At 49.5% G+C, this 23,772-nt stretch overlaps 1 protein-coding gene across 6 annotated transcripts in view; it reads left to right on the top strand.

Annotated features, from left to right (window-relative positions):
- The window catches only part of robo2 (roundabout, axon guidance receptor, homolog 2 (Drosophila)), a 705,158-nt gene that overhangs the window by 264,165 nt on the left and 417,221 nt on the right, over window positions 1-23,772 (top strand). For all 6 annotated transcript variants that reach the window (XM_052468006.1, XM_052468002.1, XM_052468004.1 and 3 more), the window contains exon 2: window positions 14,888-15,214. In XM_052468006.1, coding sequence (XP_052323966.1) covers window positions 14,888-15,214 — 327 coding nt within the window. The remainder of the gene's footprint in view (window positions 1-14,887; window positions 15,215-23,772) is intronic.

Genomic DNA, 23,772 nt, shown 5'->3' with positions numbered 1-23,772 from the left:
GGTCAGGTGAAGGCAGATTGCTGTGTGTGTTTAGTACAGGTCAGGTGAAGGCAGATTTCTGTCTGTGTTTAGTACAGGTTAGGTGAAGGCAGATTGCTGTCTGTGTTTAGTACAGGTCAGGTGAAGGCAGATTGCTGTGTGTGTTTAGTACAGGTCAGGTGAAGGCAGATTGCTGCGTGTGTTTAGTACAGGTCAGGTGAAGGCAGATTGCTGTGTGTTTAGTACAGGTTAGGTGAAGGCAGATTGCTGTGTGTGTTTAGTACAGGTCAGGTGAAGGCAGATTGCTGTGTGTGTTTACTACAGGTCAGGTGAAGGCAGATTGCTGTGTGTTTAGTACAGGTCAGGTGAAGGCAGATTGCTGTCTGTGTTTAGTACAGGTCAGATGAAGGCAGATTGCTGTGTGTTTAGTACAGGTCAGGTGAAGGCAGATTGCTGTGTGTTTAGTACAGGTCAGGTAAAGGCAGATTGCTGTGTGTGTTTACTACAGGTCAGGTGAAGGCAGATTGCTGTCTGTGTTTAGTACAGGTCAGGTGAAGGCAGATTGCTGTGTGTGTTTAGTACAGGTCAGGTGAAGGCAGATTGCTGTGTGTGTTTAGTACAGGTTAGGTGAAGGCAGATTGCTGTCTGTGTTTAGTACAGGTCAGGTGAAGGCAGATTGCTGTGTGTGTTTAGTACAGGTCAGGTGAAGGCAGATTGCTGTGTGTGTTTAGTACAGGTCAGGTGAAGGCAGATTGCTGTGTGTGTTTAGTACAGGTCAGGTGAAGGCAGATTGCTGTGTGTGTTTAGTACAGGTCAGGTGAAGGCAGATTGCTGTGTGTGTTTAGTACAGGTCAGGTGAAGGCAGATTGCTGTGTGTTTAGTACAGGTCAGGTGAAGGCAGATTGCTGTGTGTGTTTAGTACAGGTCAGGTGAAGGCAGATTGCTGTGTGTGTTTAGTACAGGTCAGGTGAAGGCAGATTGCTGTCTGTGTTTAGTACAGGTCAGGTGAAGGCAGATTGCTGTCTGTGTTTAGTACAGGTCAGGTGAAGGCAGATTGCTGTGTGTGTTTAGTACAGGTCAGGTGAAGGCAGATTGCTGTGTGTGTTTAGTACAGGTCAGGTGAAGGCAGATTGCTGTGTGTGTTTAGTACAGGTCAGGTGAAGGCAGATTGCTGTGTGTGTTTAGTACAGGTCAGGTGAAGGCAGATTGCTATGTGTGTTTAGTACAGGTCAGGTGAAGGCAGATTGCCGTGTGTGTTTAGTACCGGTCAGGTGAAGGCAGATTGCTGTGTGTGTTTAGTACAGGTCAGGTGAAGGAAGATTGCTGTGTGTGTTTAGTACAGGTCAGGTGAAGGCAGATTGCTGTGTGTGTTTAGTACAGGTCAGGTGAAGGCAGATTGCTGTGTGTTTAGTACAGGTCAGGTGAAGGCAGATTGCTGTGTGTGTTTAGTACAGGTCAGGTGAAGGCAGATTGCTGTGTGTGTTTAGTACAGGTCAGGTGAAGGCAGATTGCTGTGTGTGTTTAGTACAGGTCAGGTGAAGGCAGATTGCTGTGTGTGTTTAGTACAGGTCAGGTGAAGGCAGATTGCTGTGTGTGTTTAGTACAGGTCAGGTGAAGGCAGATTGCTGTGTGTGTTTAGTACAGGTCAGGTGAAGGCAGATTGCTGTGTGTGTTTAGTACAGGTCAGGTGAAGGCAGATTGCTGTGTGTGTTTAGTACAGGTCAGGTGAAGGCAGATTGCTGTGTGTGTTTAGTACAGGTCAGGTGAAGGCAGATTGCTGTGTGTGTTTAGTACAGGTCAGGTGAAGGCAGATTGCTGTCTGTGTTTAGTACAGGTCAGGTGAAGGCAGATTGCTGTCTGTGTTTAGTACAGGTCGGGCTCCCATACACACCTCCAATTATCCACTCATCTCTCAACACTTTGTATCACAGCCACCTGACCTCTGCATCTCCCCTCCTCCCTCTCCTCCTTTCCTCCTCTCCTTCCCTCCCTTCTCCCCTCTCACCTCCTCCTCCCTACCCTCTCCCCTCATCCCCTCGCCCCTCCTCCATCCCCTCCTCCCCTCCCCTCTCACCTCCTCCTCCCCCCTCTTTCTCCTCTACCCCTCCTCCCTCATTTCTGAAGCAATGAACACCTTATTTATTTCTCCCTATTCGATTTGTCAAGCCCTGCTCTGCTCAGCTCAGCAATGCAATACAGGTAGAAAGAATAAAGAGATTTCAATGCTTGAGGGAGATTCAATCGGTGTCATTCATTTCATTGCTCTCCCTTCAGTATGAAGGGGCTGTTTAGAGAAGAACAGTAAGGAATTGGCTAAACAATATTCAGTCCACCTGCTACTGCACACACACACACACGCACGCACGCACGCACGCACGCACGCACGCACGCACGCACGCACGCACACACACACACACACACACACACACACACACACACACACACACACACACACACACACACACACACACACACACACACACACACACACACACACACACACACACACACACACACAGAAAAATCACTAATTCACAGCTTATAGTCACACGTCTGCAGATGTATTTTCTAAATTTCAGACATGAACATTCAGAGCAAAGTGAACCCAGACAGGACATGTTCTGAATGTCAGTTTCAGAAGGAGGAGCCTATAATGCAACACAACAGCATTGGAGTGTATGAAGTGTGTAACGTTACTGGTGAATCTATGGTCGTGAAGAGCAGAGGCACGCAGTCAAATGACCAGGCACAGGGCCACTCTGAAGACTTTGCATGAGGAGAGGGAGGGACCAGCACTGGGAGGAGGGTACATGCTTGAGTGGGCCTCACATTGGAAATCATTTCATCTGCATCACACAGTTCAGTGTCCCCGCCAGAACCCTGACAGCCCCGCAGAGAACAAGGCCAGATTCCTCACACTAATTAGCCAGAACAGGGACGGAGAGAAGGAGAGAGGGTGATAGAGAGAGGGAGGGAGAGAACCACCCTCATCAATACACTTCCAGTCAGCCACCCTCTTTTCTTCTTCCCACTCTCTCATGTATTCCCTCGTTTCAAGTCAGCACTCCCAGCTCTGCTTTGACAGGCCGTCTCCTGGAGGAAGAGACAGCCACACACTGTTGATGGTAACTGACGAAGAGACTATGGAACAGGAACGAAGGGAAAGAGAGATGGATGATTTTGGAGAGCGAGGCAGAGAGAGGGAAAGGGGAAGAGAGAGAGCGAGGCAGAGAGAGGGAAAGGGGAAGAGAGAGAGCAAGGCAGAGAGAGGGAAAGGGGAAGAGAGAGAGCGAGGCAGAGAGAGGGAAAGGGGAAGAGAGAGGGAAAGAGGAAGAGAGAGAGAGAGCGAGGCAGAGAGAGGGAAAGGGGAAGAGAGAGAGATAGCAAGGCAGAGAGAGGGAAAGGGGAAGAGAGAGAGTGAGGCAGAGGGAGGGAAAGGGGAAGAGAGGGAGAGAGCGAGCGAGGCAGAGAGAGGGAAAGGGGAAGAGAGAGAGAGCAAGGCAGAGAGAGGGAAAGGGGAAGAGAGAGAGAGAGCGAGGCAGAGGGGGAAAGGGGAAGAGAGAGAGAGAGCGAGGCAGAGAGAGGGAAAGGGGAAGAGAGAGAGCAAGGCAGAGAGAGGGAAAGGGGAGAGAGAGAGAGAGAGAGAGAGAGCGAGGCAGAGAGAGGGAAAGGGGAAGAGAGAGGGAAAGAGGAAGAGAGAGAGAGAGCGAGGCAGAGAAAGGGAAAGGGGAAGAGAGAGAGCAAGGCAGAGAGAGGGAAAGGGGAAGAGAGAGGGAAAGAGGAAGAGAGAGAGAGAGCGAGGCAGAGAGAGGGAAAGGGGAAGAGAGAGAGCGAGGCAGAGAGAGGGAAAGGGGAAGAGAGAGGGAAAGAGGAAGAGGGAGGGAAAGGGGAAGAGAGAGAGATAGCAAGGCAGAGAGAGGGAAAGGGGAAGAGAGAGAGTGAGGCAGAGGGAGGGAAAGGGGAAGAGAGAGAGAGAGCGAGCGAGGCAGAGAGAGGGAAAGGGGAAGAGAGAGAGAGAGCAAGGGGAGAGAGGGAAAGGGGAAGAGAGAGAGAGAGCGAGGCAGAGGGGGGGAAAGGGGAAGAGAGAGAGAGAGCGAGGCAGAGAGAGGGAAAGGGGAAGAGAGAGAGCAAGGCAGAGAGAGGGAAAGGGGAAGAGAGAGAGAGAGAGAGAGCGAGGCAGAGAGAGGGAAAGAGGAAGAGAGAGGGAAAGAGGAAGAGAGAGAGAGAGCGAGGCAGAGAAGGGGAAAGGGGAAGAGAGAGAGAGAGCAAGGCAGAGAGAGGGAAAGGGGAAGAGAGAGAGAGAGCGAGAGCGAGGCAGAGGGAGGGAAAGGGGAAGAGAGAGAGAGAGCGAGGCAGAGAGAGGGAAAGGGGAAGAGAGATGGATGATTTTGGAGAGCGAGGCAGAGAGAGGGAAAGGGGAAGAGAGAGAGAAAGCGAGGCAGAGAGAGGGAAAGGGGAAGAGAGAGAGAGAGCGAGCGAGGCAGAGAGAGGGAAAGGGGAAGAGAGAGAGAGAGCGAGGCAGAGAGAGGGAAAGGGGAAGAGAGAGAGAGAGCGAGGCAGAGAGAGGGAAAGGGGAAGAGAGAGAGAGAGCGAGGCAGAGAGATGGAAAGGGGAAGAGAGAGAGAGAGAGAAAGAGAAAGAGAGAGAGCGAGGCAGAGAGAGGGAAAGGGGAAGAGAGAGAGCAAGGCAGAGAGAGGGAAAGGGGAAGAGAGAGAGAGAGCGAGGCAGAGAGAGGGAAAGGGGAAGAGAGAGAGAGAGCGAGGCAGAGAGAGGGAAAGGGGAAGAGAGAGAGAGCGAGGCAGAGAGAGGGAAAGGGGAAGAAAGAGAGAGAGAGAGGCAGAGAGAGGGAAAGGGGAAGAGAGAGAGCAAGGCAGAGAGAGGGGAAGGGGAAGAGAGAGAGAGAGCGAGGCAGAGAGAGGGAAAGGGGAAGAGAGAGAGAGAGCGAGGCAGAGAGAGGGAAAGGGGAAGAGAGAGAGAGAGCGAGGCAGAGAGAGGGAAAGGGGAAGAGAGATGGATGATTTTGGAGAGCGAGGCAGAGAGAGGGAAAGGGGAAGAGAGAGAGAGCGAGGCAGAGAGAGGGAAAGGGGAAGAGAGAGAGAGCGAGGAGTAACTACATGAAATGCAGGGTATGTGAATCAGCCTGGCCTATTGCTGTAGAATCTAATATTCTCTTTCCCACACGCATCTATGTATACACTCTAACTGCAGGGGAGAAGGACAAATACACAGATACAAAGTCAATAAGACACTGCTGCTCAAAATACTAAGTCAGAGTGCAGTGCAGTCTGATCATTGTTACAGGCAGAGAGAGCATGTCTACTGCTGTGGAAGGTTTGGGGCAGCTCCTGGAATTACCCTGACAGTCTAGTGTGTGCTTTCAGTGTACAGATCCTAACAATAACGGGCTCAGGCAGAGTGCAGAGCACGAGTGGAACAGGGCCCAGCGTGTGTCTCTTTAACAGGGCCCAGCGTGTGTCTCTTGAACAGGGCCCAGCGTGTGTCTCTTGAACAGGGCCCAGCTTGGGTCTCTGGCTGCCTTCCTCTCTTCCTGCCAGCCTACTTTTCTTCCTGCCTGCCTACCTCTCTTTCTCTTCCTGCAGGTTACTATTCTTCCTGCCTACCTCGCTTCCTGCCTGCCTACCTGCCTGCCTACTTCTCTTCCTGCCTGCCTACCTCTCTTCCTGCCTATTCTTCCTGCCTGCCTTCTCTTCCTGCCTCTCTTTCCTCTTCCTGCCTACCTCTCTTCCTGCCAGCCTACCTGCCTCTTCCTGCCTGCCTACTTCTCTTCCTGCCTGCCTACTCTCTTCTTCCTGCCTTCCTGCCTACCTCTCTTCCTGCCTTCTCTTCCTGCCTGCCTACTTCTCTTCCTGCCTCTCTTCCTGCCTGCCTACCTCTCTTCCTGCCTGCCTCTTCCTGCCTACCTCTCTTCCTGCCTGCCTACCTCTCTTCCTGCCTGCCTACCTCTCTTCCCTGCCTACCTCTCTTCCTGCCTGCCTACTTCCTTCCTGCCTACTTCTCTTCCTGCCTGCCTACCTCTCTTCCTGCCTGCCTACTTCTCTTCCTGCCTTCCTACTCTCTTCCTGCCTGCCTACTTCTCTTCCTGCCTGCCTACTTCTCTTCCTGCCTGCCTACTTCTCTTCCTGCCTGCCTACCTCTCTTCCTGCCTGCCTACCTCTCTTCCTGCCTGCCTACTCTCTTCCTGCCTGCCTACCTCTCTTCCTGCCTGCCTACCTCTCTTCCTGCCTGCCTACCTCTTCCTGCCTGCCTACTCTCTTCCTGCCTGCCTACCTCTCTTCCTGCCTTCCTACCTCTCTTCCTGCCTGCCTACTTCTCTTCCTGCCTGCCTACCTCTCTTCCTGCCTGCCTACTTCTCTTCCTGCCTGCCTACCTCTCTTCCTGCCTACCTCTCTTCCTGCCTGCCTCCCTACCTTCGCTGCAGTGGATGGCGGTGGAATCTGCTTTGCACCTGTGAGCTCACTGGCAGCGAGTCAGCTCTCTTTCTCTCTTTTTCTCTCTCTTCCTCTCCCTCTTCATGTCTCTCTGTTTATACTGCTGCAGTGAAAGGATGTGGTCGCATTCCTGTCTTCAGGGGTTTGTTCGTTAGAATCTGTGGGATAGGCCAGATTCCAGAGGAGATAACAGGTTGCTGTGTTCTTTGAGATGAGCTGCTGTGTTATGTATGGATGTCTCCTAGAGATGAGCTGTGTCAGGTAGAGCCAGGACGATACCAGTATCACGATACTCGTTAGTATCGTGGCAAGGAAACAAACTACAAAGCGGATTTAACTTTTTAGGAAAAAAGCCCTAATGCTGGGAACAAAGATCATTATGTTCTCATCCAGAGTAATTTAATATCTTCCAAGCTATAGCACGCAATATTTTACATACAGCAGGTTTTTAAAGGACCAAAGAGATTGGTCTGCTTTATTTTTTCGTTTTTACCATGGAAAAAAAATATTACGATACAGGTATTGTCAAAGCCCTAGTGTCTGGGAGACTGTGTTAGGGCCAGTGTGGTGTGACGCCGTTGACAGCTCCCCTTAAGAAGATGAATCTGGGTAGCGGAGGGGGCTGAGGGGGCCATGTGCAGGGTGACTCGGCAGGTCAGCACAGAGGCGTGAGGCAGCCAGTAACATCATCCCATCGCCACCTCTAGTTTCCCCCCACCGCCCGCTCACATCCCCCTCTGATGACATGACAGATATGGCCCTGTCACCCTACACACCAGGGACAGGACACTGGCAGGACAGAGAGGGAAAAATAATGAATGAGGTACAGGGAGAGTAGGGAGAGATGGACAGAGTAGACAACCAAGATTAGACAATCAATATTTAATAAATACTATTTTTTTTACTGTAAATAATGTTATATTCATTTGCATTCAGCTAACATCTCATGTAGAATGGATGCCTCATTCTAAATGTGTCACACATCTTCAGTCCTAACCCCATAGCTGATGTAGTCTCGGCCAGGGTTACTAGTTGGTGGTTTATGGAGCTTCAGTGACTGGAACACTGGAAGTCTTGGGTCCGAGGTTGCCCTTGGATACCTGTGATCTGCACACGCTCCTGTCTGTTGGCAGAATAACTGATGTATCTTTGGGGAGCCCTTCCTACCTGCCCTGGAGGAGACTGGTGTGGCTATTGATTTGGTTGGTGGGCTGTGAATTCTCCTGGGAGCTAATAAAAATAATTACAACAAGATGATCAAAGGCCCAACCTTCTGGTCTACATATGAATAAATATGTGCTGAAGATGATATAAAGAGAACTGCTTCTTGTGTGGTCACTGAGTGGGGTAGATATGCTGCTGATGTAACCTGCTGAGGGGATAACGGCTCGTAATAATGGCTGGAATGGAGTTAATGGAATGGCATCAAAGACCTGGAAACCATGTGTTTGGCGTGTTGGATAGCATTTCATTAACCGTTCCAGCCATTACTACATATGAGCCCGTCCTCCCTAATTAAGGTGGCAGCGGCCACCTGTGGCTGATATAGCCTGCTCTTTCCTCAGCAGTGAGAGAGGAGATAGAGAGATGCGCTCACGCACACATGTAGTTAACCTCTACAGGATCGATTAACAAGAACATTTCCCAGGACATAGACATATCTGATATTGGCAGAAAGCTTCAATTATTGTTAATCTAATTGCACTGTCCAATTTAAAGTAGCTATTACAGTGAAATAATACAATGCTATTGTTTGAGGAGAGTGCACAGTTTTGAACTTGAAAAGTTATTAAAAAAACAATTAGGCAAGTTTGGGCCGTCTTGAAAAGATTTAACAGAAATACAATGGTTCTTTGGATCAGTCTAAAACTTTGCTATCATCTAGTGGCCAAAATCTAAAATGTGCCTGGGCTGGAATAATACATTATGGCCTTTCTCTTGCATTTCAAAGATGATGGTACAGAAAAAATACAAAAAAGGTAGTTTTTTTCTTTGTATTATATATTCTCCGACATTACTTTTACATTTCCACAAACTTCAAAGTGTGTCCTTTCAAATGATATCAAGAATGTGCATGTCCTTGCTTCAGGTCCTGAGCTACAGGCAGTTAGGTTTGGGTATGTCATTTTAGGCGAAAATTGAAAAAAATGGTCTGATCCTTAAGAGGTTTTAAACAGATGTTTATAGTCTGGCTTTGGCCAAACCGCGATAACATTCTGGCTCCAAAAGGAAGATGTAAAAACTTCTCATAACAAATGGAGGTGTGCTGGAGGTTTTTATGTGTCAATGTGTTTTCGGGGATTTGTTTTAATGATTCGGTTTATGACTTCTTGGCAGTCAATATATGTTTTGCTAACACATCTATGGTGAAGAAAGGCCCTGCTAGATCTGAGCCACAGGATTAAGACAAAGTTGGCAGATCCATTTAGACCACTGCAACAACGTCTGAGAAATATTTCCAATCTGGGTCAAACCCCTGCAGTTAAAAGACAGAAGAGGAGTCAGTGGGTGCAGTCATCCCTCATATCCTCCCCTCTTTCTCTCTCTCCTCTGTGCTTGTCTGTTTGCTGCCTGGTCTGTGCTTTAGTTGAGGAGTGGATGACCGGCTGCTCCACCCAGCGCACCACGGCGCGCTGCTGGTGTAAAGTAATGGCGGTGTTATTGCAGAGCAGGGGAAAGACAGGTATTTGATTGGAACATGTGCCCTGAGACCCTGTGAAGTGCACTCGCCTCAGCTCAGAGAGCACTTGATTGCACAGCACCAATGATCACATTAAGAGGGCAACAGAAAGCCCATTTACCGTAAAAGGAGTGAGAAGGGGGAACCAATAGGAAGCAGCAAATTGACTTTCTCTCCTGTGAGTCGGGAGGCTGGTGAGCTGTATGGCCTGGTGGCTGATGGGAAGATGCATTAGCCTTTCACTTTGATCCTCTCTGTCTCTGGATCTAGCTGGGGCTAGGGGCATTGCACAGGGAGGAGGGGAGCAAGGGGACTGTGGTGCTGGGGGACACCACTGTGTGTGTGTGTGTGTGTGTGTGTGTGTGTGTGTGTGTGTGTGTGTGTGTGTGTGTGTGTGTGTGTGTGTGTGTGTGTGTGTGTGTGTGTGTGTGTGTGTGTGTGTGTGTGTGTGTGTGTGTGTGTGCGGGTGTTCATTGCAGCTACTCAGCTGTTTCATATGGCTTCATTTCACAGGTGTTAAATCTTTTGCAATTTTCCCATTGATCCGTTTCATTTACATGTACACGGATGGATTCTTGCGGTATTTTCAGTTTTACTACTGTATGAATATATATTAGCATAGCCATCCCTCTGCTGGACAGGAAGGTCAGTCTGACCAGTCACATTTGCCACTCTCTCCTTCCATCTACGCAGCTCTGGTTTGCCTGGCAGGGAAAGGACAATAGTGGATGCATCTGCTTGGTAAATGTCCACAGGATACAGGATAGCAGACAGAGACTTAAGGTTTAACTGATTAGAAGGTACTAGTTTGGAAATTAAATTAGATTAAAATAAATCAGACTGATATAAATCTAATCGAGTCTCCACAGTTCTGGCGTGGCGCCTGGACGTTGGTTTGGGTGTAGAGCTCCTGTGGGCCCAGTGGATTGTGGGGGAAGCAGATGCTCCAATGAGAGAGGAATGAATGTGTTGTTGGCACTCCATCTGGGGGAGAGAGGGTCTCCAAGTCCTTATCTCAACCCCCCATTTATATATGTCATCATGTAAATCAGTACCTCATTCATTAACTTCTTGCGTCGAGCCATCCCGGATCCGGGATCGTGACTACAGCCTCAAGCCCATTACCATAATGCAACGTTAACTATTCATGAAAATCGCAAATGAAATGAAATCAATATGCTAGCTCTCAAGCTTAGCCTTTTGTTAACAACACTGTCATCTCAGATTTTCAAAATATGTTTCTCAACCATATCAAAACAAGCATTTGTGTAACAGTATTCATAGCTAGCGTAGCATTTAGCATAGCATTTAGCGTTAGCATTCAGCAGGCAACATTTTCACAAAAAACAGAAAAGCATTCAAATAAAATAATTTACCTTTGAAGAACTTCAGATGTTTTCAATGAGGAGACTCTCAGTTAGATAGCAAATGTTCCGTTTTTACAAAAATATTCTTTGTGTTGACAAAATCGCTCCGTTTTCTTCATCACGTTTGGGTAAGAAAAAAAAAGGTTAAAAAAAAGAAAAAAAATTAAGTCATTAATACGCAAACTTTTTTCCAAATTAACTCCATAATATCGACAGAAACATGGCAAACGATGTTTAGAATCAATCCTCAAGGTGTTTTTCACATATCTATCGATGATAAATCCTTCGTGGCAGTTGACTTTCTCTTCTGAAGAAATGGAACGCGCATGGACCTAGAGATTACGCAATAATTTCGACACAGGACACCGGGCAGGCACCTGGTAAAGGTAGTCTCTTATGGTCAATCTTCCAATGATATACCTACAAATACGTCACAATGCAGCAGACACCTTGGAGAAACGACAGAAAGGGCAGGCTCATTCCTGGCGCATTCACAGCCATATAAGGAGACATTGGAACACAGCGCCTTCAGAATCTGGGGCATTTCCTGTATGAAACTTCATCTTGGTTTCGCCTGTAGCATTAGTTCTGGGGCACTCACAGATAATATCTTTGCAGTTTTGGAAACGTCAGAGTTTTTTCTCTCAAAAGCTGTCAATTACATGCATAGTCGAGCATCTTTTCGTGACAAAATATCTTGTTTAAAACGGGAACGTTTTTTATCCAAAAATTAAAAGAGCGCCCCCTATCTCGAAGAAGTTAACTCACTTAGCACCACAATAGTAACATGAACCCATACACTCCAACACCTTAAGAGACACTGGCTGCAAGGCTAGACTGAGTTGGTGTTTACCTTCCCTAACACTGCTAATGGAGGTGGGGAAAGCCAGGGACAGAGAAGCAGGGGAGAGTAGTTTCATTACTGAATAGAAAAAGCAAAATGGCTGGCCACATGGATTTACTCGTTTCACAACCAACAGCAGATGTATAGGGGAGCAGCTACACAAAGCCATGGAGATTAGATCAATGGAAGGTGGACACCATGAGCTGATTGAGCTTCCCCACTCCTTCCCTTACAAGCCCCTGTCTGTGGCCCCACTTAGGCCCTGGACACCAGGCCTGATCGCTAATCAATGACAGTGAAATGGAGGGAATTAGCCCAAATTAGGTGAGAGAGGAACAGACAATGGCCCTGTTCTGGGGTCAGTGCACCACTGTCTGATCTGCCTGACCCATGCTAAGAGGAACACACACTCAGGTTTTTGAAGTGTTTTGTTGCTGACTGTTAGGTTTCTCCCCTAGTGTGCCCTTTTAACAGGAGACCAGGCTGGGGTACAGTGTGTCCTTTTAGCAGGGGACCAGGCTGGGGTACAGTGTGTCCTTTTAGCAGGGGACCAGGCTGGGGTACAGTGTGTCCTTTTAGCAGGGGACCAGGCTGGGGTACAGTGTGTCCTTTTAACAGGGGACCAGGCTGGGATACAGTGTGTCCCCTCCCCAGGGTATACAGGTACGAGGTGGGACACCCAGCTGAACAAAGAACTACACATCTACTATGCTGCTGTGACTACTGTATTTCTGAGTCCCATACTGCAGTTAGCCATGACAAAGGTAGGCAGGCACAGCCTTGTACAAACACACACCTGGCACTGCAGTCTTAATGCCTATCGCCATCCTTTCTCCTGCTCCAAGACTATTAAGCAGTGTATTAGGTTGCATTTTTCGTTGACTGAGAGGTGGCTCACAACAATACATACTCTCTTTATTGATCAACAGTTTATTTATTGATCAACAATTTTTGTTTGTGGGCATTAGATGACATTCAGAGGAAAATACTAAGTAAGTAGTTTGCAGAGTAAAGCCCTGTTCGTTCTGCTCCAGGCCTGCATGTGTGACGTTTCAGTGGTGGATCAAACTCTTTTCTCTGGAGCTTTTGCGGGGCCTCAGTGATGTTAATGTGGCCTCTGGCATCTTATCTGCAGGGTTAAGGCTTGGTCACAGGGAGATACACATGGCACTGGGAATGGGCTGGGGCAGCATTATCATAGCTTCCAGACTCACATTCCTGGCCCAGTGGTAGCTCCACCATTAAGACTCTGGCTGGCCCAGTGGTAGCTCCACCATTAAGACTCTGGTTGGCCCAGTGGTAGCTCCACCATTAAGACTCTGGTTGGCCCAGTGGTAGCTCCACCATTAAGACTCTGGCTGGCCCAGTGGTAGCTCCACTATAAAGACCCTGGCTGGCCCAGTGGTAGCTCCACTATAAAGACCCTGGCTGGCCCAGTGGAAGCTCCACTATAAAGACCCTGGCTGGCCCCGTGGTAGCTCCACTATAAAGACCCTGGCTGGCCCAGTGGTAGCTCCACTACAAAGACCCTGGCTGGCCCAGTGGTAGCTCCACTATAAAGACCCTGGCTGGCCCTGTGGTAGCTCCACTATAAAGACCTTGGCTGGCCCAGTGGTAGCTCCACTATAAAGACCCTGGCTGGCCCAGTGGTAGCTCCACTATAAAGACCCTGGCTGGCCCCAGTGGTAGCTCCACTATAAAGACCTTGGCTGGCCCAGTGGTAGCTCCACCATAAAGATCCTGGCTGGCCCAGTGGTAGCTCCACTATAAAGACCCTGGCTGGCCCAGTGGTAGCTCCACTATAAAGACCCTGGCTGGCCCAGTGGTAGCTCCACTATAATATAAAGACCTTGGCTGGCCCAGTGGTAGCTCCACTATAAAGAACTTGGCTGGCCCCATGGTAGCTCCACTATAAAGACCCTGGCTGGCCCAGTGGTAGCTCCACTATAAAGACCCTGGCTGGCCCAGTGGTAGCTCCACTATAATATAAAGACCTTGGCTGGCCCCGTGGTAGCTCCACTTAAAAGGAACAGTCCATGTTCTGAATAACAAAAGATTAGCATTTTACCAGATCCAGCACTGGCCCCAGACCCAACCTTCCGAACAGTCACGTTACACAGAGACAGACCTCTGACAGTGGGGGGGGCTGATATTATTTTGTTTGTGGCTGTGTCCACAATGCCCCCTCTTCTCTCCCCTTTGAGTGAATGTATGTGTGTGTTTGTGTGTGCACGCATGCATGTGTGTGTGTAGCTGGATTTCAGATGTATGCTGTCTCCACGCCTCTATACTCTGTTTCCCCTTGGGTCCAATTACCCAGGAGGCCTTAAATGTATGGTAGAGAGGAGCAGATGGCTGGTGTTTGACTGGGGTGAACTGGTGGTTGAACTGGGGGGAACTGGTGGTTGGACTGGGGTGAACTGGTGGTTGTACTGGGGTGAACTGGTGGTTGGACTGGGTTGAACTGGTGGTTGGACTGGTGGTTGGACTGGGGTGAACTGGGGTGGGTGAACTGGTGGTTGGACTGGGGTGAACTGGTGGTTGGACTGGGGTGAACTGGTGGTTTGACTGGGGTGAACTGGTGGTTGGACTGGTGGTTGGACTGGGGTGAACTGGTGGTTGTACTGGGGTGAACTGGTGGTTTGACTGGGGTGAACTGGTGGTTTGACTGGGGTGAACTGGTGGTTGGACTGGTGGTTGGACTGGGGTGAACTGGTGGTTGAACTGGGGGGAACAGATGGTTGGACTGGGGTGAACTGGTGGTTGGACTGGGGTGAAGTGGTGGTTGGACTGGGGTGAACTGGTGGTTGGACTGGGGTGAACTGGTGGTTGGACTGGTGGATGGACTGGTGGTTGGACGGTGGTTGGACTAGGGTGAACTGGTGGTTGGACTGGGGTGAACTGGTGGATGGACCGGTGGTTGGACTAGGGTGAACTGGTGGTTAGACTGGGGTGAACTGGTGGTTGGACTGGTGGTTGGACTAGGGTAAACTGGTGGTTGGACTGGTGGATGGACTGGTGGTTGGACGGTGGTTGGACTAGGGTGAACTGGTGGTTGGACTAGGTTGGACTGGTGGATGGACTGGTGGTTGGACTGGTGTTTGGACTGGTGGTTGGACTGGTGGTTGGACTGGTGGTTGGACTGGTGGATGGACTGGTGGTTGGACTGGTGGATGGACTGGTGGTTGGACTGGTGGTTGGATTGGTGGATGGACTGGTGGTTGGACTGGTGGATGGAGTGGTGGTTGGACTGGTGGATTGACTGGTGGTTGGACTGGTGGATGGAGTGGTGTTTGGACTCTTGGATTGACTGGTGGTTGGACTGGTGGTTGAAGCCCTGTCCTACTATCACCTGATGAGGTGGAACCTATGGCTATACTAGTTGAATGGATACTAATAGGACCACCTTCAATAGTCTCTTCCTGCCTATAAGTGATGTTTTTATGAGAGATTTGAGAATGCTAGAATTAAGAAAACTAATTTGAGGAAAACACTGAGATGTTAAAAGCATCCACTCTTCATGTTGTGCTGTTCGTCGTCTCCTCTTATTCTCCTCTTCTCTTCCCAGGATCCCGTCTGCGCCAGGAGGACTCCCCACCCCGGATCGTAGAGCACCCCTCTGACCTGATCGTGTCCAAGGGGGAGCCCGCCACCCTCAACTGCAAGGCGGAGGGGCGGCCCAGCCCCACGGTGGAGTGGTACAAGGACGGGGAGCGGGTGGAAACGGACAAAGACGACCCGCGGTCTCACCGCATGCTCCTTCCCAGCGGCTCCCTCTTCTTCCTACGTATCGTCCACGGACGACGCTCCAAACCGGATGAGGGCGCCTACGTCTGCGTCGCCCGCAACTACCTGGGAGAAGCTGTCAGCCGCAATGCATCCCTGGAAGTAGCATGTAAGTCAACAATTACATACATTACATGTTCATATTTTGCTCAGTCGTCCTCTTAGGTTCTTTATGTTGCTCTCCATGTTTATATGGGTTGAATGATTTTCCATACCAAACTTACTGATGAAAAAGGCAGACTCAACGGGTTGTTTGTCCTTTGCTCTCCAGAAGGAATTACGTTTAAAGCCTCAAGAAAGGCCGAGACATTAAACATATTTTTGTTGGACATTGTGGTTTTCTTCCAACATCTAATAATGCCATTATTTAAAATACAATTTGATTCTTTGTGAACTACAGGTAATTTCACTGTGTTTGTTCTGAAAGGGAATTCAATCAGATAACTTTTAATAGACATTATAAACTGGGTGGTTCGAGCCCTGAATCCTAATTGGCTGAAAGGCGTAGTACAGTATATCAAACCATATACGATGGGTATGACAAAATATGTATTTGTACTGCTCTAATTATGTTGGTAACCAGTTTGTAATAGCAATAAGGCACCTCGGGGGTTTGTGATACTTGGCCAGTATACCAAACCAAATCAAATTGTATTTGTCACATGCATTGAATACAACAGGTGTAGGGGCCCTCTTCATGGCTGTATTGGTATGCTTGAACCATGTTAGTTTGTTGTTGATGTGGACACCAAAGAACTTGAAGCTCTCAACCTGCTCCACTACAGCCCCGTCGATGAGAATGGGGGTGTGCTTGGTCCGCATTTTCCTGTAGTCCATAGTCATCTCATTTGTCCTGATCACGTTGAGGGAGAGGTTGTTGACCTGGCACCACATGGCCAGGTCTCTGACCTCCTCCCTATAGGCTATCTCGTCATTGTCGGTGATCAGACCTACTACTGTTGTCTCATCTGCAAACTTAATGATGGTGTTGGAGTCGTGCCAGGCCGTGCAGTCATGAGTGAACAGGGAGTACAGGAGGGGACTGAGCACGCACCCTTGAGGGGCCCCCGTGTTGAGGATCAGTGTGGCAGATTTGTTGTTTACCTACCCTTACCATCTGGGGGTGGCCTGTCAGGAAGTCCAGGATCCAGTTGCAGAGGGAGGTGTTTAGTCCCAGGGTCCTTTAGCTTGTTGATGAGCTTTGAGGGCACTATGGTGTTGAGCGCTGAGCTGTAGTCAACGAATAGCATTCTCACATAGGTGTTCCTTTTGTCCAGGTGGGATAGGGCAGTGTGGAGTGCAATATAGATTCCATCATCTGTAAATCTGTTATTGCGGTATGCAAATTGGAGTGAGTCTAGGGTTTCTGGGACAACGGTGTTGATGTGAATCATGACCAGCCTTTCAAGGTACTTCATGGCTACAGACGTGAGTGCTACGGGTCGGTAGTCATTTAGACAGGTTACCTTAGTGTTCTTGAGCACAGGGGACTATGGTGGTCTGCTTTAAACATGTTGGTATTACAGACTCGGACAGGGAGAGGTTGAAAATGGTAGTGCATGCTCACAGTTGGTCAGCCAATGCTCATAGTGCACATCCTGGTAATCTGTCTGGCCCTGTGGTCTTGTGAATGTTGACCTGTTTAAAGGTCAGACTCACATCGGCTGCGGAGAGCGTGATCACAGCATGAGATATTACAGTTTTGAATGTCCCTTTGGTAGTTTAATCTTCCACGTAGGTCATTGATTTTATTTTCCAAAGATTGCACGTTTGCTAGCAGAATAGAAGGAAGTGTTTTTTGTTGTTGATTGCCTTCTCAGAAGGCAGCCTGGCCTGTGGCCCCTTTTTCTCTGCCTTCTCTTCACTGGGATTTGGTCCTGTTCCCGGGAAGCAGTATATCATTCACGTCGGGCTCGTTGGACTCGTTAAAGGGAAAAAAGGAAAAAAAGGATTCTGCCAGTTCGTGGTGAGTAATCGCAGTTCTGATGTCCAGAAGTTATTTTTGGTCATAAGAGACGGTAGCAGCAACATTATGTACAAAATAAGTTACAAAATCAGTTACAAACAACGCAAAAAAACGAACAAAAAACACATTTGGTTAGGAATACGTAAAACATCAGCCTTGCTCTCCGGCGGGCCAGGCTAAGAACAGCCCTTAACTGTGGTATATTGGCCATACACCACAACCCCTCAGGCCTTATTGCTTAAGAATAGACTCCCTAATCACATGACATGCTAGTGTTTATTGTGTCTTGCTTTAGAAGTCATGCTGTTTCTGAGTGACTGAAAGAGCGGGTGGGTGAGGTCCTCTATGTCATAGCCTACATTAAACCCAAACTAAGAGCTGGAGAGGTCCTCTATGTCATAGCCTACATTAAACCCAAACTAAGAGCTGGAGAGGTCCTCTATGTCATAGCCTACATTAAACCCAAACTAAGAGCTGGAGAGGTCCTCTATGTCATAGCCTACATTAAACCCAAACTATGAGCTGGAGAGGTCCTCTATGTCATAGCCTACATTAAACCCAAACTAAGAGCTGGAGAGGTCCTCTATGTCATAGCCTACATTAAACCCAAACTAAGAGCTGGAGAGATCCTCTATGTCATAGCCTACATTAAACCCAAACTAAGAGCTGGAGAGGTCCTCTATGTCATAGCCTACATTAAACGCAAACTAAGAGCTGGAGAGGTCCTCTATGTCATAGCCTACATTAAACCCAAACTATGAGCTGGAGAGATCCTCTATGTCATAGCCTACATTAAACCCAAACTAAGAGCTGGAGAGGTCCTCTATGTCATAGCCTACATTAAACGCAAACTAAGAGCTGGAGAGGTCCTCTATGTCATAGCCTACATTAAACCCAAACTAAGAGCGGGTGAGGTCCTCTATGTCATAGCCTACATTAAACGCAAACTAAGAGCTGGAGAGGTCCTCTATGTCATAGCCTACATTAAACCCAAACTATGAGCTGGAAGACTATGTCATAGCCTACATTAAACCCAAACTAAGAGCTGGAGAGGTCCTCTATGTCATAGCCTACATTAAACCCAAACTAAGAGCTGGAGAGATCCTCTATGTCATAGCCTACATTAAACCCAAACTAAGAGCTGGAGAGGTCCTCTATGTCATAGCCTACATTAAACCCAAACTAAGAGCTGGAGAGGTCCTCTATGTCATAGCCTACATTAAACCCAAACTAAGAGCTGGAGAGGTCCTCTATGTCATAGCCTACATTAAACCCAAACTAAGAGCGGGTGAGGTCCTCTATGTCATAGCCTACATTAAACCCAAACTAAGAGCGGGTGAGGTCCTCTATGTCATAGCCTACATTAAACCCAAACTAAGAGCGGGTGAGGTCCTCTATGTCATAGCCTACATTAAACCCAAACTAAGAGCGGGTGAGGTATACTTTCAAGAGAGCATTTGATCTGTGCTTTCATTGTTTTTTGGCATGTAATTCTGAAGAGATGATTACACAGCATTGTGTTGTATTTTGAGTGAGTAGACATAATTGTGTGGATAGACGTTCAAGACCAGGGGAGGGATCATGGTGTTTGAGGTTAGTGAGGGATCCTGGCAGCCATTTGAGTTGGACTTGTCCAACTGTCATACTACTGGGAGCTGGATGATGTCAGGGCAGAGCTATTGCAGAGGGATAGTGGGTTGGAGGGTGGAGGGTGGAGCGACAGTCACAGATGAAAGCTCCCGATTGACATTTGACACGGGCTTCCAGGGCTGTGCTGTGCACTGCTGTGCTGGAAGACACTGAAATGCAGGCTGCACCTGACCCAAAGATCAGCTTACCTTTGAAGAGTCTCACAAAGGCCCCAGCGGCCACAAAAACTCTGGTGACTCTGGGGAAGGTTACAGGACCGACATTAACCCTGTGGAATATGACTGTGTTTGTTCTGCACCCTGCCTTTACAAACCGAGACCTAGCCTGTGTTTTAGTAACACATTTGATTTATTTATTTTGGACCCTTCTTCCACTTGTTGTACATAGGGCAGGAAAGAGTGAGTTGGGCTGCCAGGTTTCAGGTCATTAGTAGTGAAACAGTATTGGACTGGGGCCGGAGGGGGACTGGCTGGACTGTCCGGCAGCTTAAGTGAGAGGAGCCTTTCATGAAGTCTGCTCCCTCAGCTGATCAATACACAGCACTTTTTATGCATTGTTATGAAAATAGAGGCCATCCATCTTGGAAAGGGGAAATGATGATACATCATGGAAATGGATAGTTAAATCAGTGTGGACTGTTCCAATTGTGTGTGGTTTCATTCTGGGGTGAGTTATGATGGGTTTTGTGGGTGTAAGGAATATAGACTGTGGGAACTCGGGGCTGCACATTTCTCATTGTTTGTGGGGTGATAACGTTGCCTAGTGGTGATAGCTGTAGTGATAATGTTGACTGGTGGTGATAGCTGTAGTGATAATGTTGACTAGTGTTGATAGCTGTAGGGATGGGAGGCGGTGTTAAGGAAATGGACTGCGTGAAGCGCGGGGATGGGGTGGGGGTTGGTTGCCGGGGCCAACCGGCCGCCTCTGATCCTGTCCCCTCCCCTCCCATGGGCCCCTCCCTTGGCCCCTCCCTTCCCAGAAGCCCCCAGGTGCTAACAGTGTGACAGCAGCTTGATCTATCGATCGCTGTAAGAGGCCTCTCCCAGCCTAAATGAAAATTCATGAAAAATGTATGAAGTCTCCAGATTATCCTTTTTTCCCTCTTGCTGTTTCGACTCTCCCACTCTCTCTCTCTTTCTCTCCCTGACTCTCTCTCTCCCAGGCTTGGGTGGTCAAGGAGGGTTTAAATTAGGTTTTGAATGCTTTAGTGGCTCAGAGGTGAGGGGTCAGGGGTTATAAGTTCAGCAGAAGACAGGATAAGGAAAGGCCAGAGAGAGGAAAGAATAGGAACACTGATATGATGGAGTCCGGGCTTTCTCCATTCTTTGGGTGCTAACTAGAGCCAGGTCGTATAGGAGGAGCAGGGTGAGAGAGGTGGTATGGGGTCTACTAAGTCCAACTGCAGGGGCTTACAGTAGTGATCATGGTTATCAGCACCTTCCATCCCTACTGGGCTAACCTTTCTGCCAATCGCATTAGCACTCATTTTAAGTCACATTTTAATCTGAATCCTTGTAAAATCAGTGGTTTATTTGTGATATCCTCCATGCCCACCTCTGCCTTCGATCAACCTCTGCCCTCCTCTTACCCCGTATTGAGCCCACCTCTGCCCCTCCCTCCTCTCGCCCACCTCTACCTCACTCTCTCATGAGTGGTTGAGCAGGACCCCGGTGAGATACTTGAATAGCAGCTCTGAAACAAATTGAAGTCAGTGTCTGCTGGGTCGAGGAGCACGGCTGAGCTCTGGACACCACACTGGGCTCCACTCACTCAACACCACCACTCAACACCACCACCACTCTCAACTGCTGCAGAAGAGGGAAGAGGGGAGGAGGGGAGGAGGCTTCTAAAAAGGAGTCCCTGGCTGCATTATTAATATGAGCCAGATTGGCCAGACCAGTACCAGTACATTGACTGAGCTTAGATCTCCAAACACGTCCCTTATATTCAATATTATCCAATGAATACACACTGCTGCCATACTCATGGATATATGAGCTGGCCTTGCCTTTCTTTTTGCAGTACACTGGCTGAAAGGGTGCACCAGATTTCATTATGGCTTTTCTTTCTGTCTTACATTTTCAGTTATTAGCTGAAAGAGAGAAAAGGCCTCTGTTAGTTGGTGCCTACAGGGTATCTTAGTGCTCTGCTTTTGATAATCTAATGCTGCTTGACAAGCTTCCACAGACTGACCCCAGGCCTGCTCCTCTGCATGCATCTCACCACTGCAGATAAGAGAGGGATGCCTTCCCAGTCCCACTTTTCTCTCTATTCAACATTAACTGGGTCAATGAGCTGGTTCATAAATCATAGTGAACCTCATGTAAGAGCAGTGCTAGCCCCATTCACTTCGCTGATTACATTTGCGGTGGAAATCCATGTGTATTATGTAAGTGTGAAAAAGTGCAGCTGGGCCACTAGGATGCCCAGGAAAATGTTAATTATCTCTTCAGGTGGAGAGATGCTCGTGTGCAGCAGTGCTCCAGATACACATATGTACTTTTAATTGAGTGTCGGATATGACTAAATCATTCTGATGTGTGTGTAAGTGTGTATGTTTAGTGCGTGTGGTTGGAGGTGTTTATGGTCCGGAGGGGGAGAGGTGAATAGACGTAGGGAGAGAGGGGAAGAGACGTAGGGAGGGAGGGAAGAGACGTAGGGAGAGAGGTGAAAAGACGTAGGGAGAGAGGGAGGGGAAGAGACGTAGGGAGAGAGGTGAAAAGACGTAGGGAGGGAGGGGAAGAGGCGTAGGGAGAGGGAGGGGAAGAGACGTAGGGAGAGAGGTGAAAAGACGTAGGGAGAGAGGGAGGGGAAGAGACGTAGGGAGAGAGGGAGGGGAAGAGACGTAGGGAGAGAGGTGAAAATACGTAGGGAGAGAGGGGAAGAGACGTAGGGAGGGAGGGGAAGAGACGTAGGGAGAGAGGTGAAAAGACGTAGGGAGAGAGGGGAAGAGACGTAGGAGAGAGGTGAAAGACATAGGGAGGGAGGGGAAGAGGCGTAGGGAGAGGGAGGGGAAGAGACGTAGGGAGAGAGGTGAAAGACGTAGGGAGAGAGGGAGGGGAAGAGACGAGGGAGAGAGGGGGGAAGAGACGTAGGGAGAGAGGTGAAAAGACGTAGGGAGAGAGGGAAGAGACGTAGGGAGAGAGGGAGGGAAGAGACGTAGGGAGAGAGGTGAAAAGACGTACGGAGAGAGGGGAAGAGACGTAGAGAGAGAGGGGAAGAGACGTAGGGAGAGAGGGAAGAGACGTAGGGAGAGAGGGAGGGAAGAGACGTAGGGGAGAGGGAAGAGACGTAGGGAGGGAGGGAGGGGAAGAGACGTAGGGAGAGAGGGGAAAAGACGTAGGGAGAGAGGGAGGGAAGAGACGTAGGGAGAGAGGTGAAAAGATGTAGGGAGGGAGGGGAAGAGACGTAGGGAGAGAGGGAGGGAAGAGACGTAGGGAGAGAGGTGAAAAGACGTAGGGAGAGGGGAAGAGACGTAGGAGGGAGTGGAAGAGACGTAGGGAGAGAGGTGAAAAGACGTAGGGAGAGAGGAGAAGAGACGTAGGAGAGAGGGGAAGAGACGACGGAGAGAGGGGAAGAGACGTAGGGAGAGAGGGAGGGGAAGAGACGTAGAGAGAGAGGGGAAAAGACGTAGGGAGGAGGGAGGGGAAGAGACGTAGGGAGAGAGGGGAAGAGACGTAGGGAGAGAGGGGAAGAGACGTAGGGGAGAGGAGGGGAAGAGACGTAGGGAGAGAGGGGAAAAGACGTAGGGAGGGAGGGAGGGGAAGAGACGAGGGGAGAGGGGAAGAGACGTAGGGAGAGAGGTGAAAAGACGTAGGGAGAGAGGGGAAGAGACGTAGGGAGAGAGAGGGGAAGAGACGTAGGGAGAGAGGGGAAGAGACGTAGGGAGAGAGGGAGGGAAGAGACGTAGGGGAGAGAGGGGAAAGACGAGGGAGGGAGGGAGGGGAAGAGACGTAGGGAGAGAGGGAAGAGACGAAGGAGAGAGGGGAAAAGACGTAGGGAGAGAGGGAGGGAAGAGGAGGGAGAGAGGTGAAAAGATGTAGGGAGGGAGGGGAAGAGACGTAGGGAGGAGTGGAAGAGACGTAGGGAGAGAGGTGAAAAGACGTAGGGAGAGAGGAGAAGAGACGTAGGGAGAGAGGGAAGAGACGTACGGAGGAGGGGAAGAGACGTAGGGAGAGAGGGAGGGGAAGAGACGTAGAGAGAGAGGTGAAAAGATGTAGGGAGGGAGGGGAAGAGACGTAGGGAGAGAGGGAGGGGAAGAGACGTAGGGAGAGAGGTGAAAAGACGTAGGGAGAGAGGGGAAGAGACGAGGGAGGAGTGGAAGAGACGTAGGGAGAGAAGTGAAAAGACGTAGGGAGAGAGGAGAAGAGACGTAGGGGAGAGAGGGGAAGAGACGTAGGGAGGGAGGGGAAGAGGCGTAGGGAGAGGGAGGGGAAGAGACGTAGGGAGAGAGGTGAAAGACGTAGGCAGAGAGGGAGGGGAAGAGACGTAGGGAGAGAGGGAGGGGAAGAGACGTAGGGAGAGAGGTGAAAAGACGTAGGGAGAGAGAGGGGAAGAGACGTAGGGGAGGGAGGGGAAGAGACGTAGGGGAGAGAGGTGAAAAGACGTAGGGGAGAGAGGGAGGGGAAGAGACGTAGGGAGAGAGGTGAAAAGACGTAGGGAGGGAGGGGAAGAGGCGTAGGGAGAGGGAGGGGAAGAGACGTAGGGAGAGAGGTGAAAAGACGTAGGGAGAGAGGGAGGGGAAGAGACGTAGGGAGAGAGGGAGGGGAAGAGACGTAGGGAGAGAGGTGAAAAGACGTAGGGAGAGAGGGGAAGAGACGAGGGAGGGAGGGAAGAGACGAGGGAGAGAGGTGAAAAGACGTAGGGAGAGAGGGAAGAGACGAGAGAGAGAGGGGAAGAGACGTAGGGAGAGAGGGAAGAGACGAGGGAGAGAGGGAGGGGAAGAGACGTAAAGGGAGAGAGGGGAAACGACGTAGGGGGGAGGGAGGGAGGGAAGAGACAATAGGGAGAGAGGGGAAGAGACGAAGGAGAGAGGGGAAAAGACGTAGGAG

The sequence above is a fragment of the Oncorhynchus keta genome, chromosome 18 (genome assembly GCF_023373465.1).
Source record: "Oncorhynchus keta strain PuntledgeMale-10-30-2019 chromosome 18, Oket_V2, whole genome shotgun sequence".
Lineage (NCBI taxonomy): Eukaryota > Metazoa > Chordata > Actinopteri > Salmoniformes > Salmonidae > Oncorhynchus > Oncorhynchus keta.
Note: the sequence above shows the minus strand (reverse complement) of the source record. Positions and strands in the feature narration are given on the sequence as shown.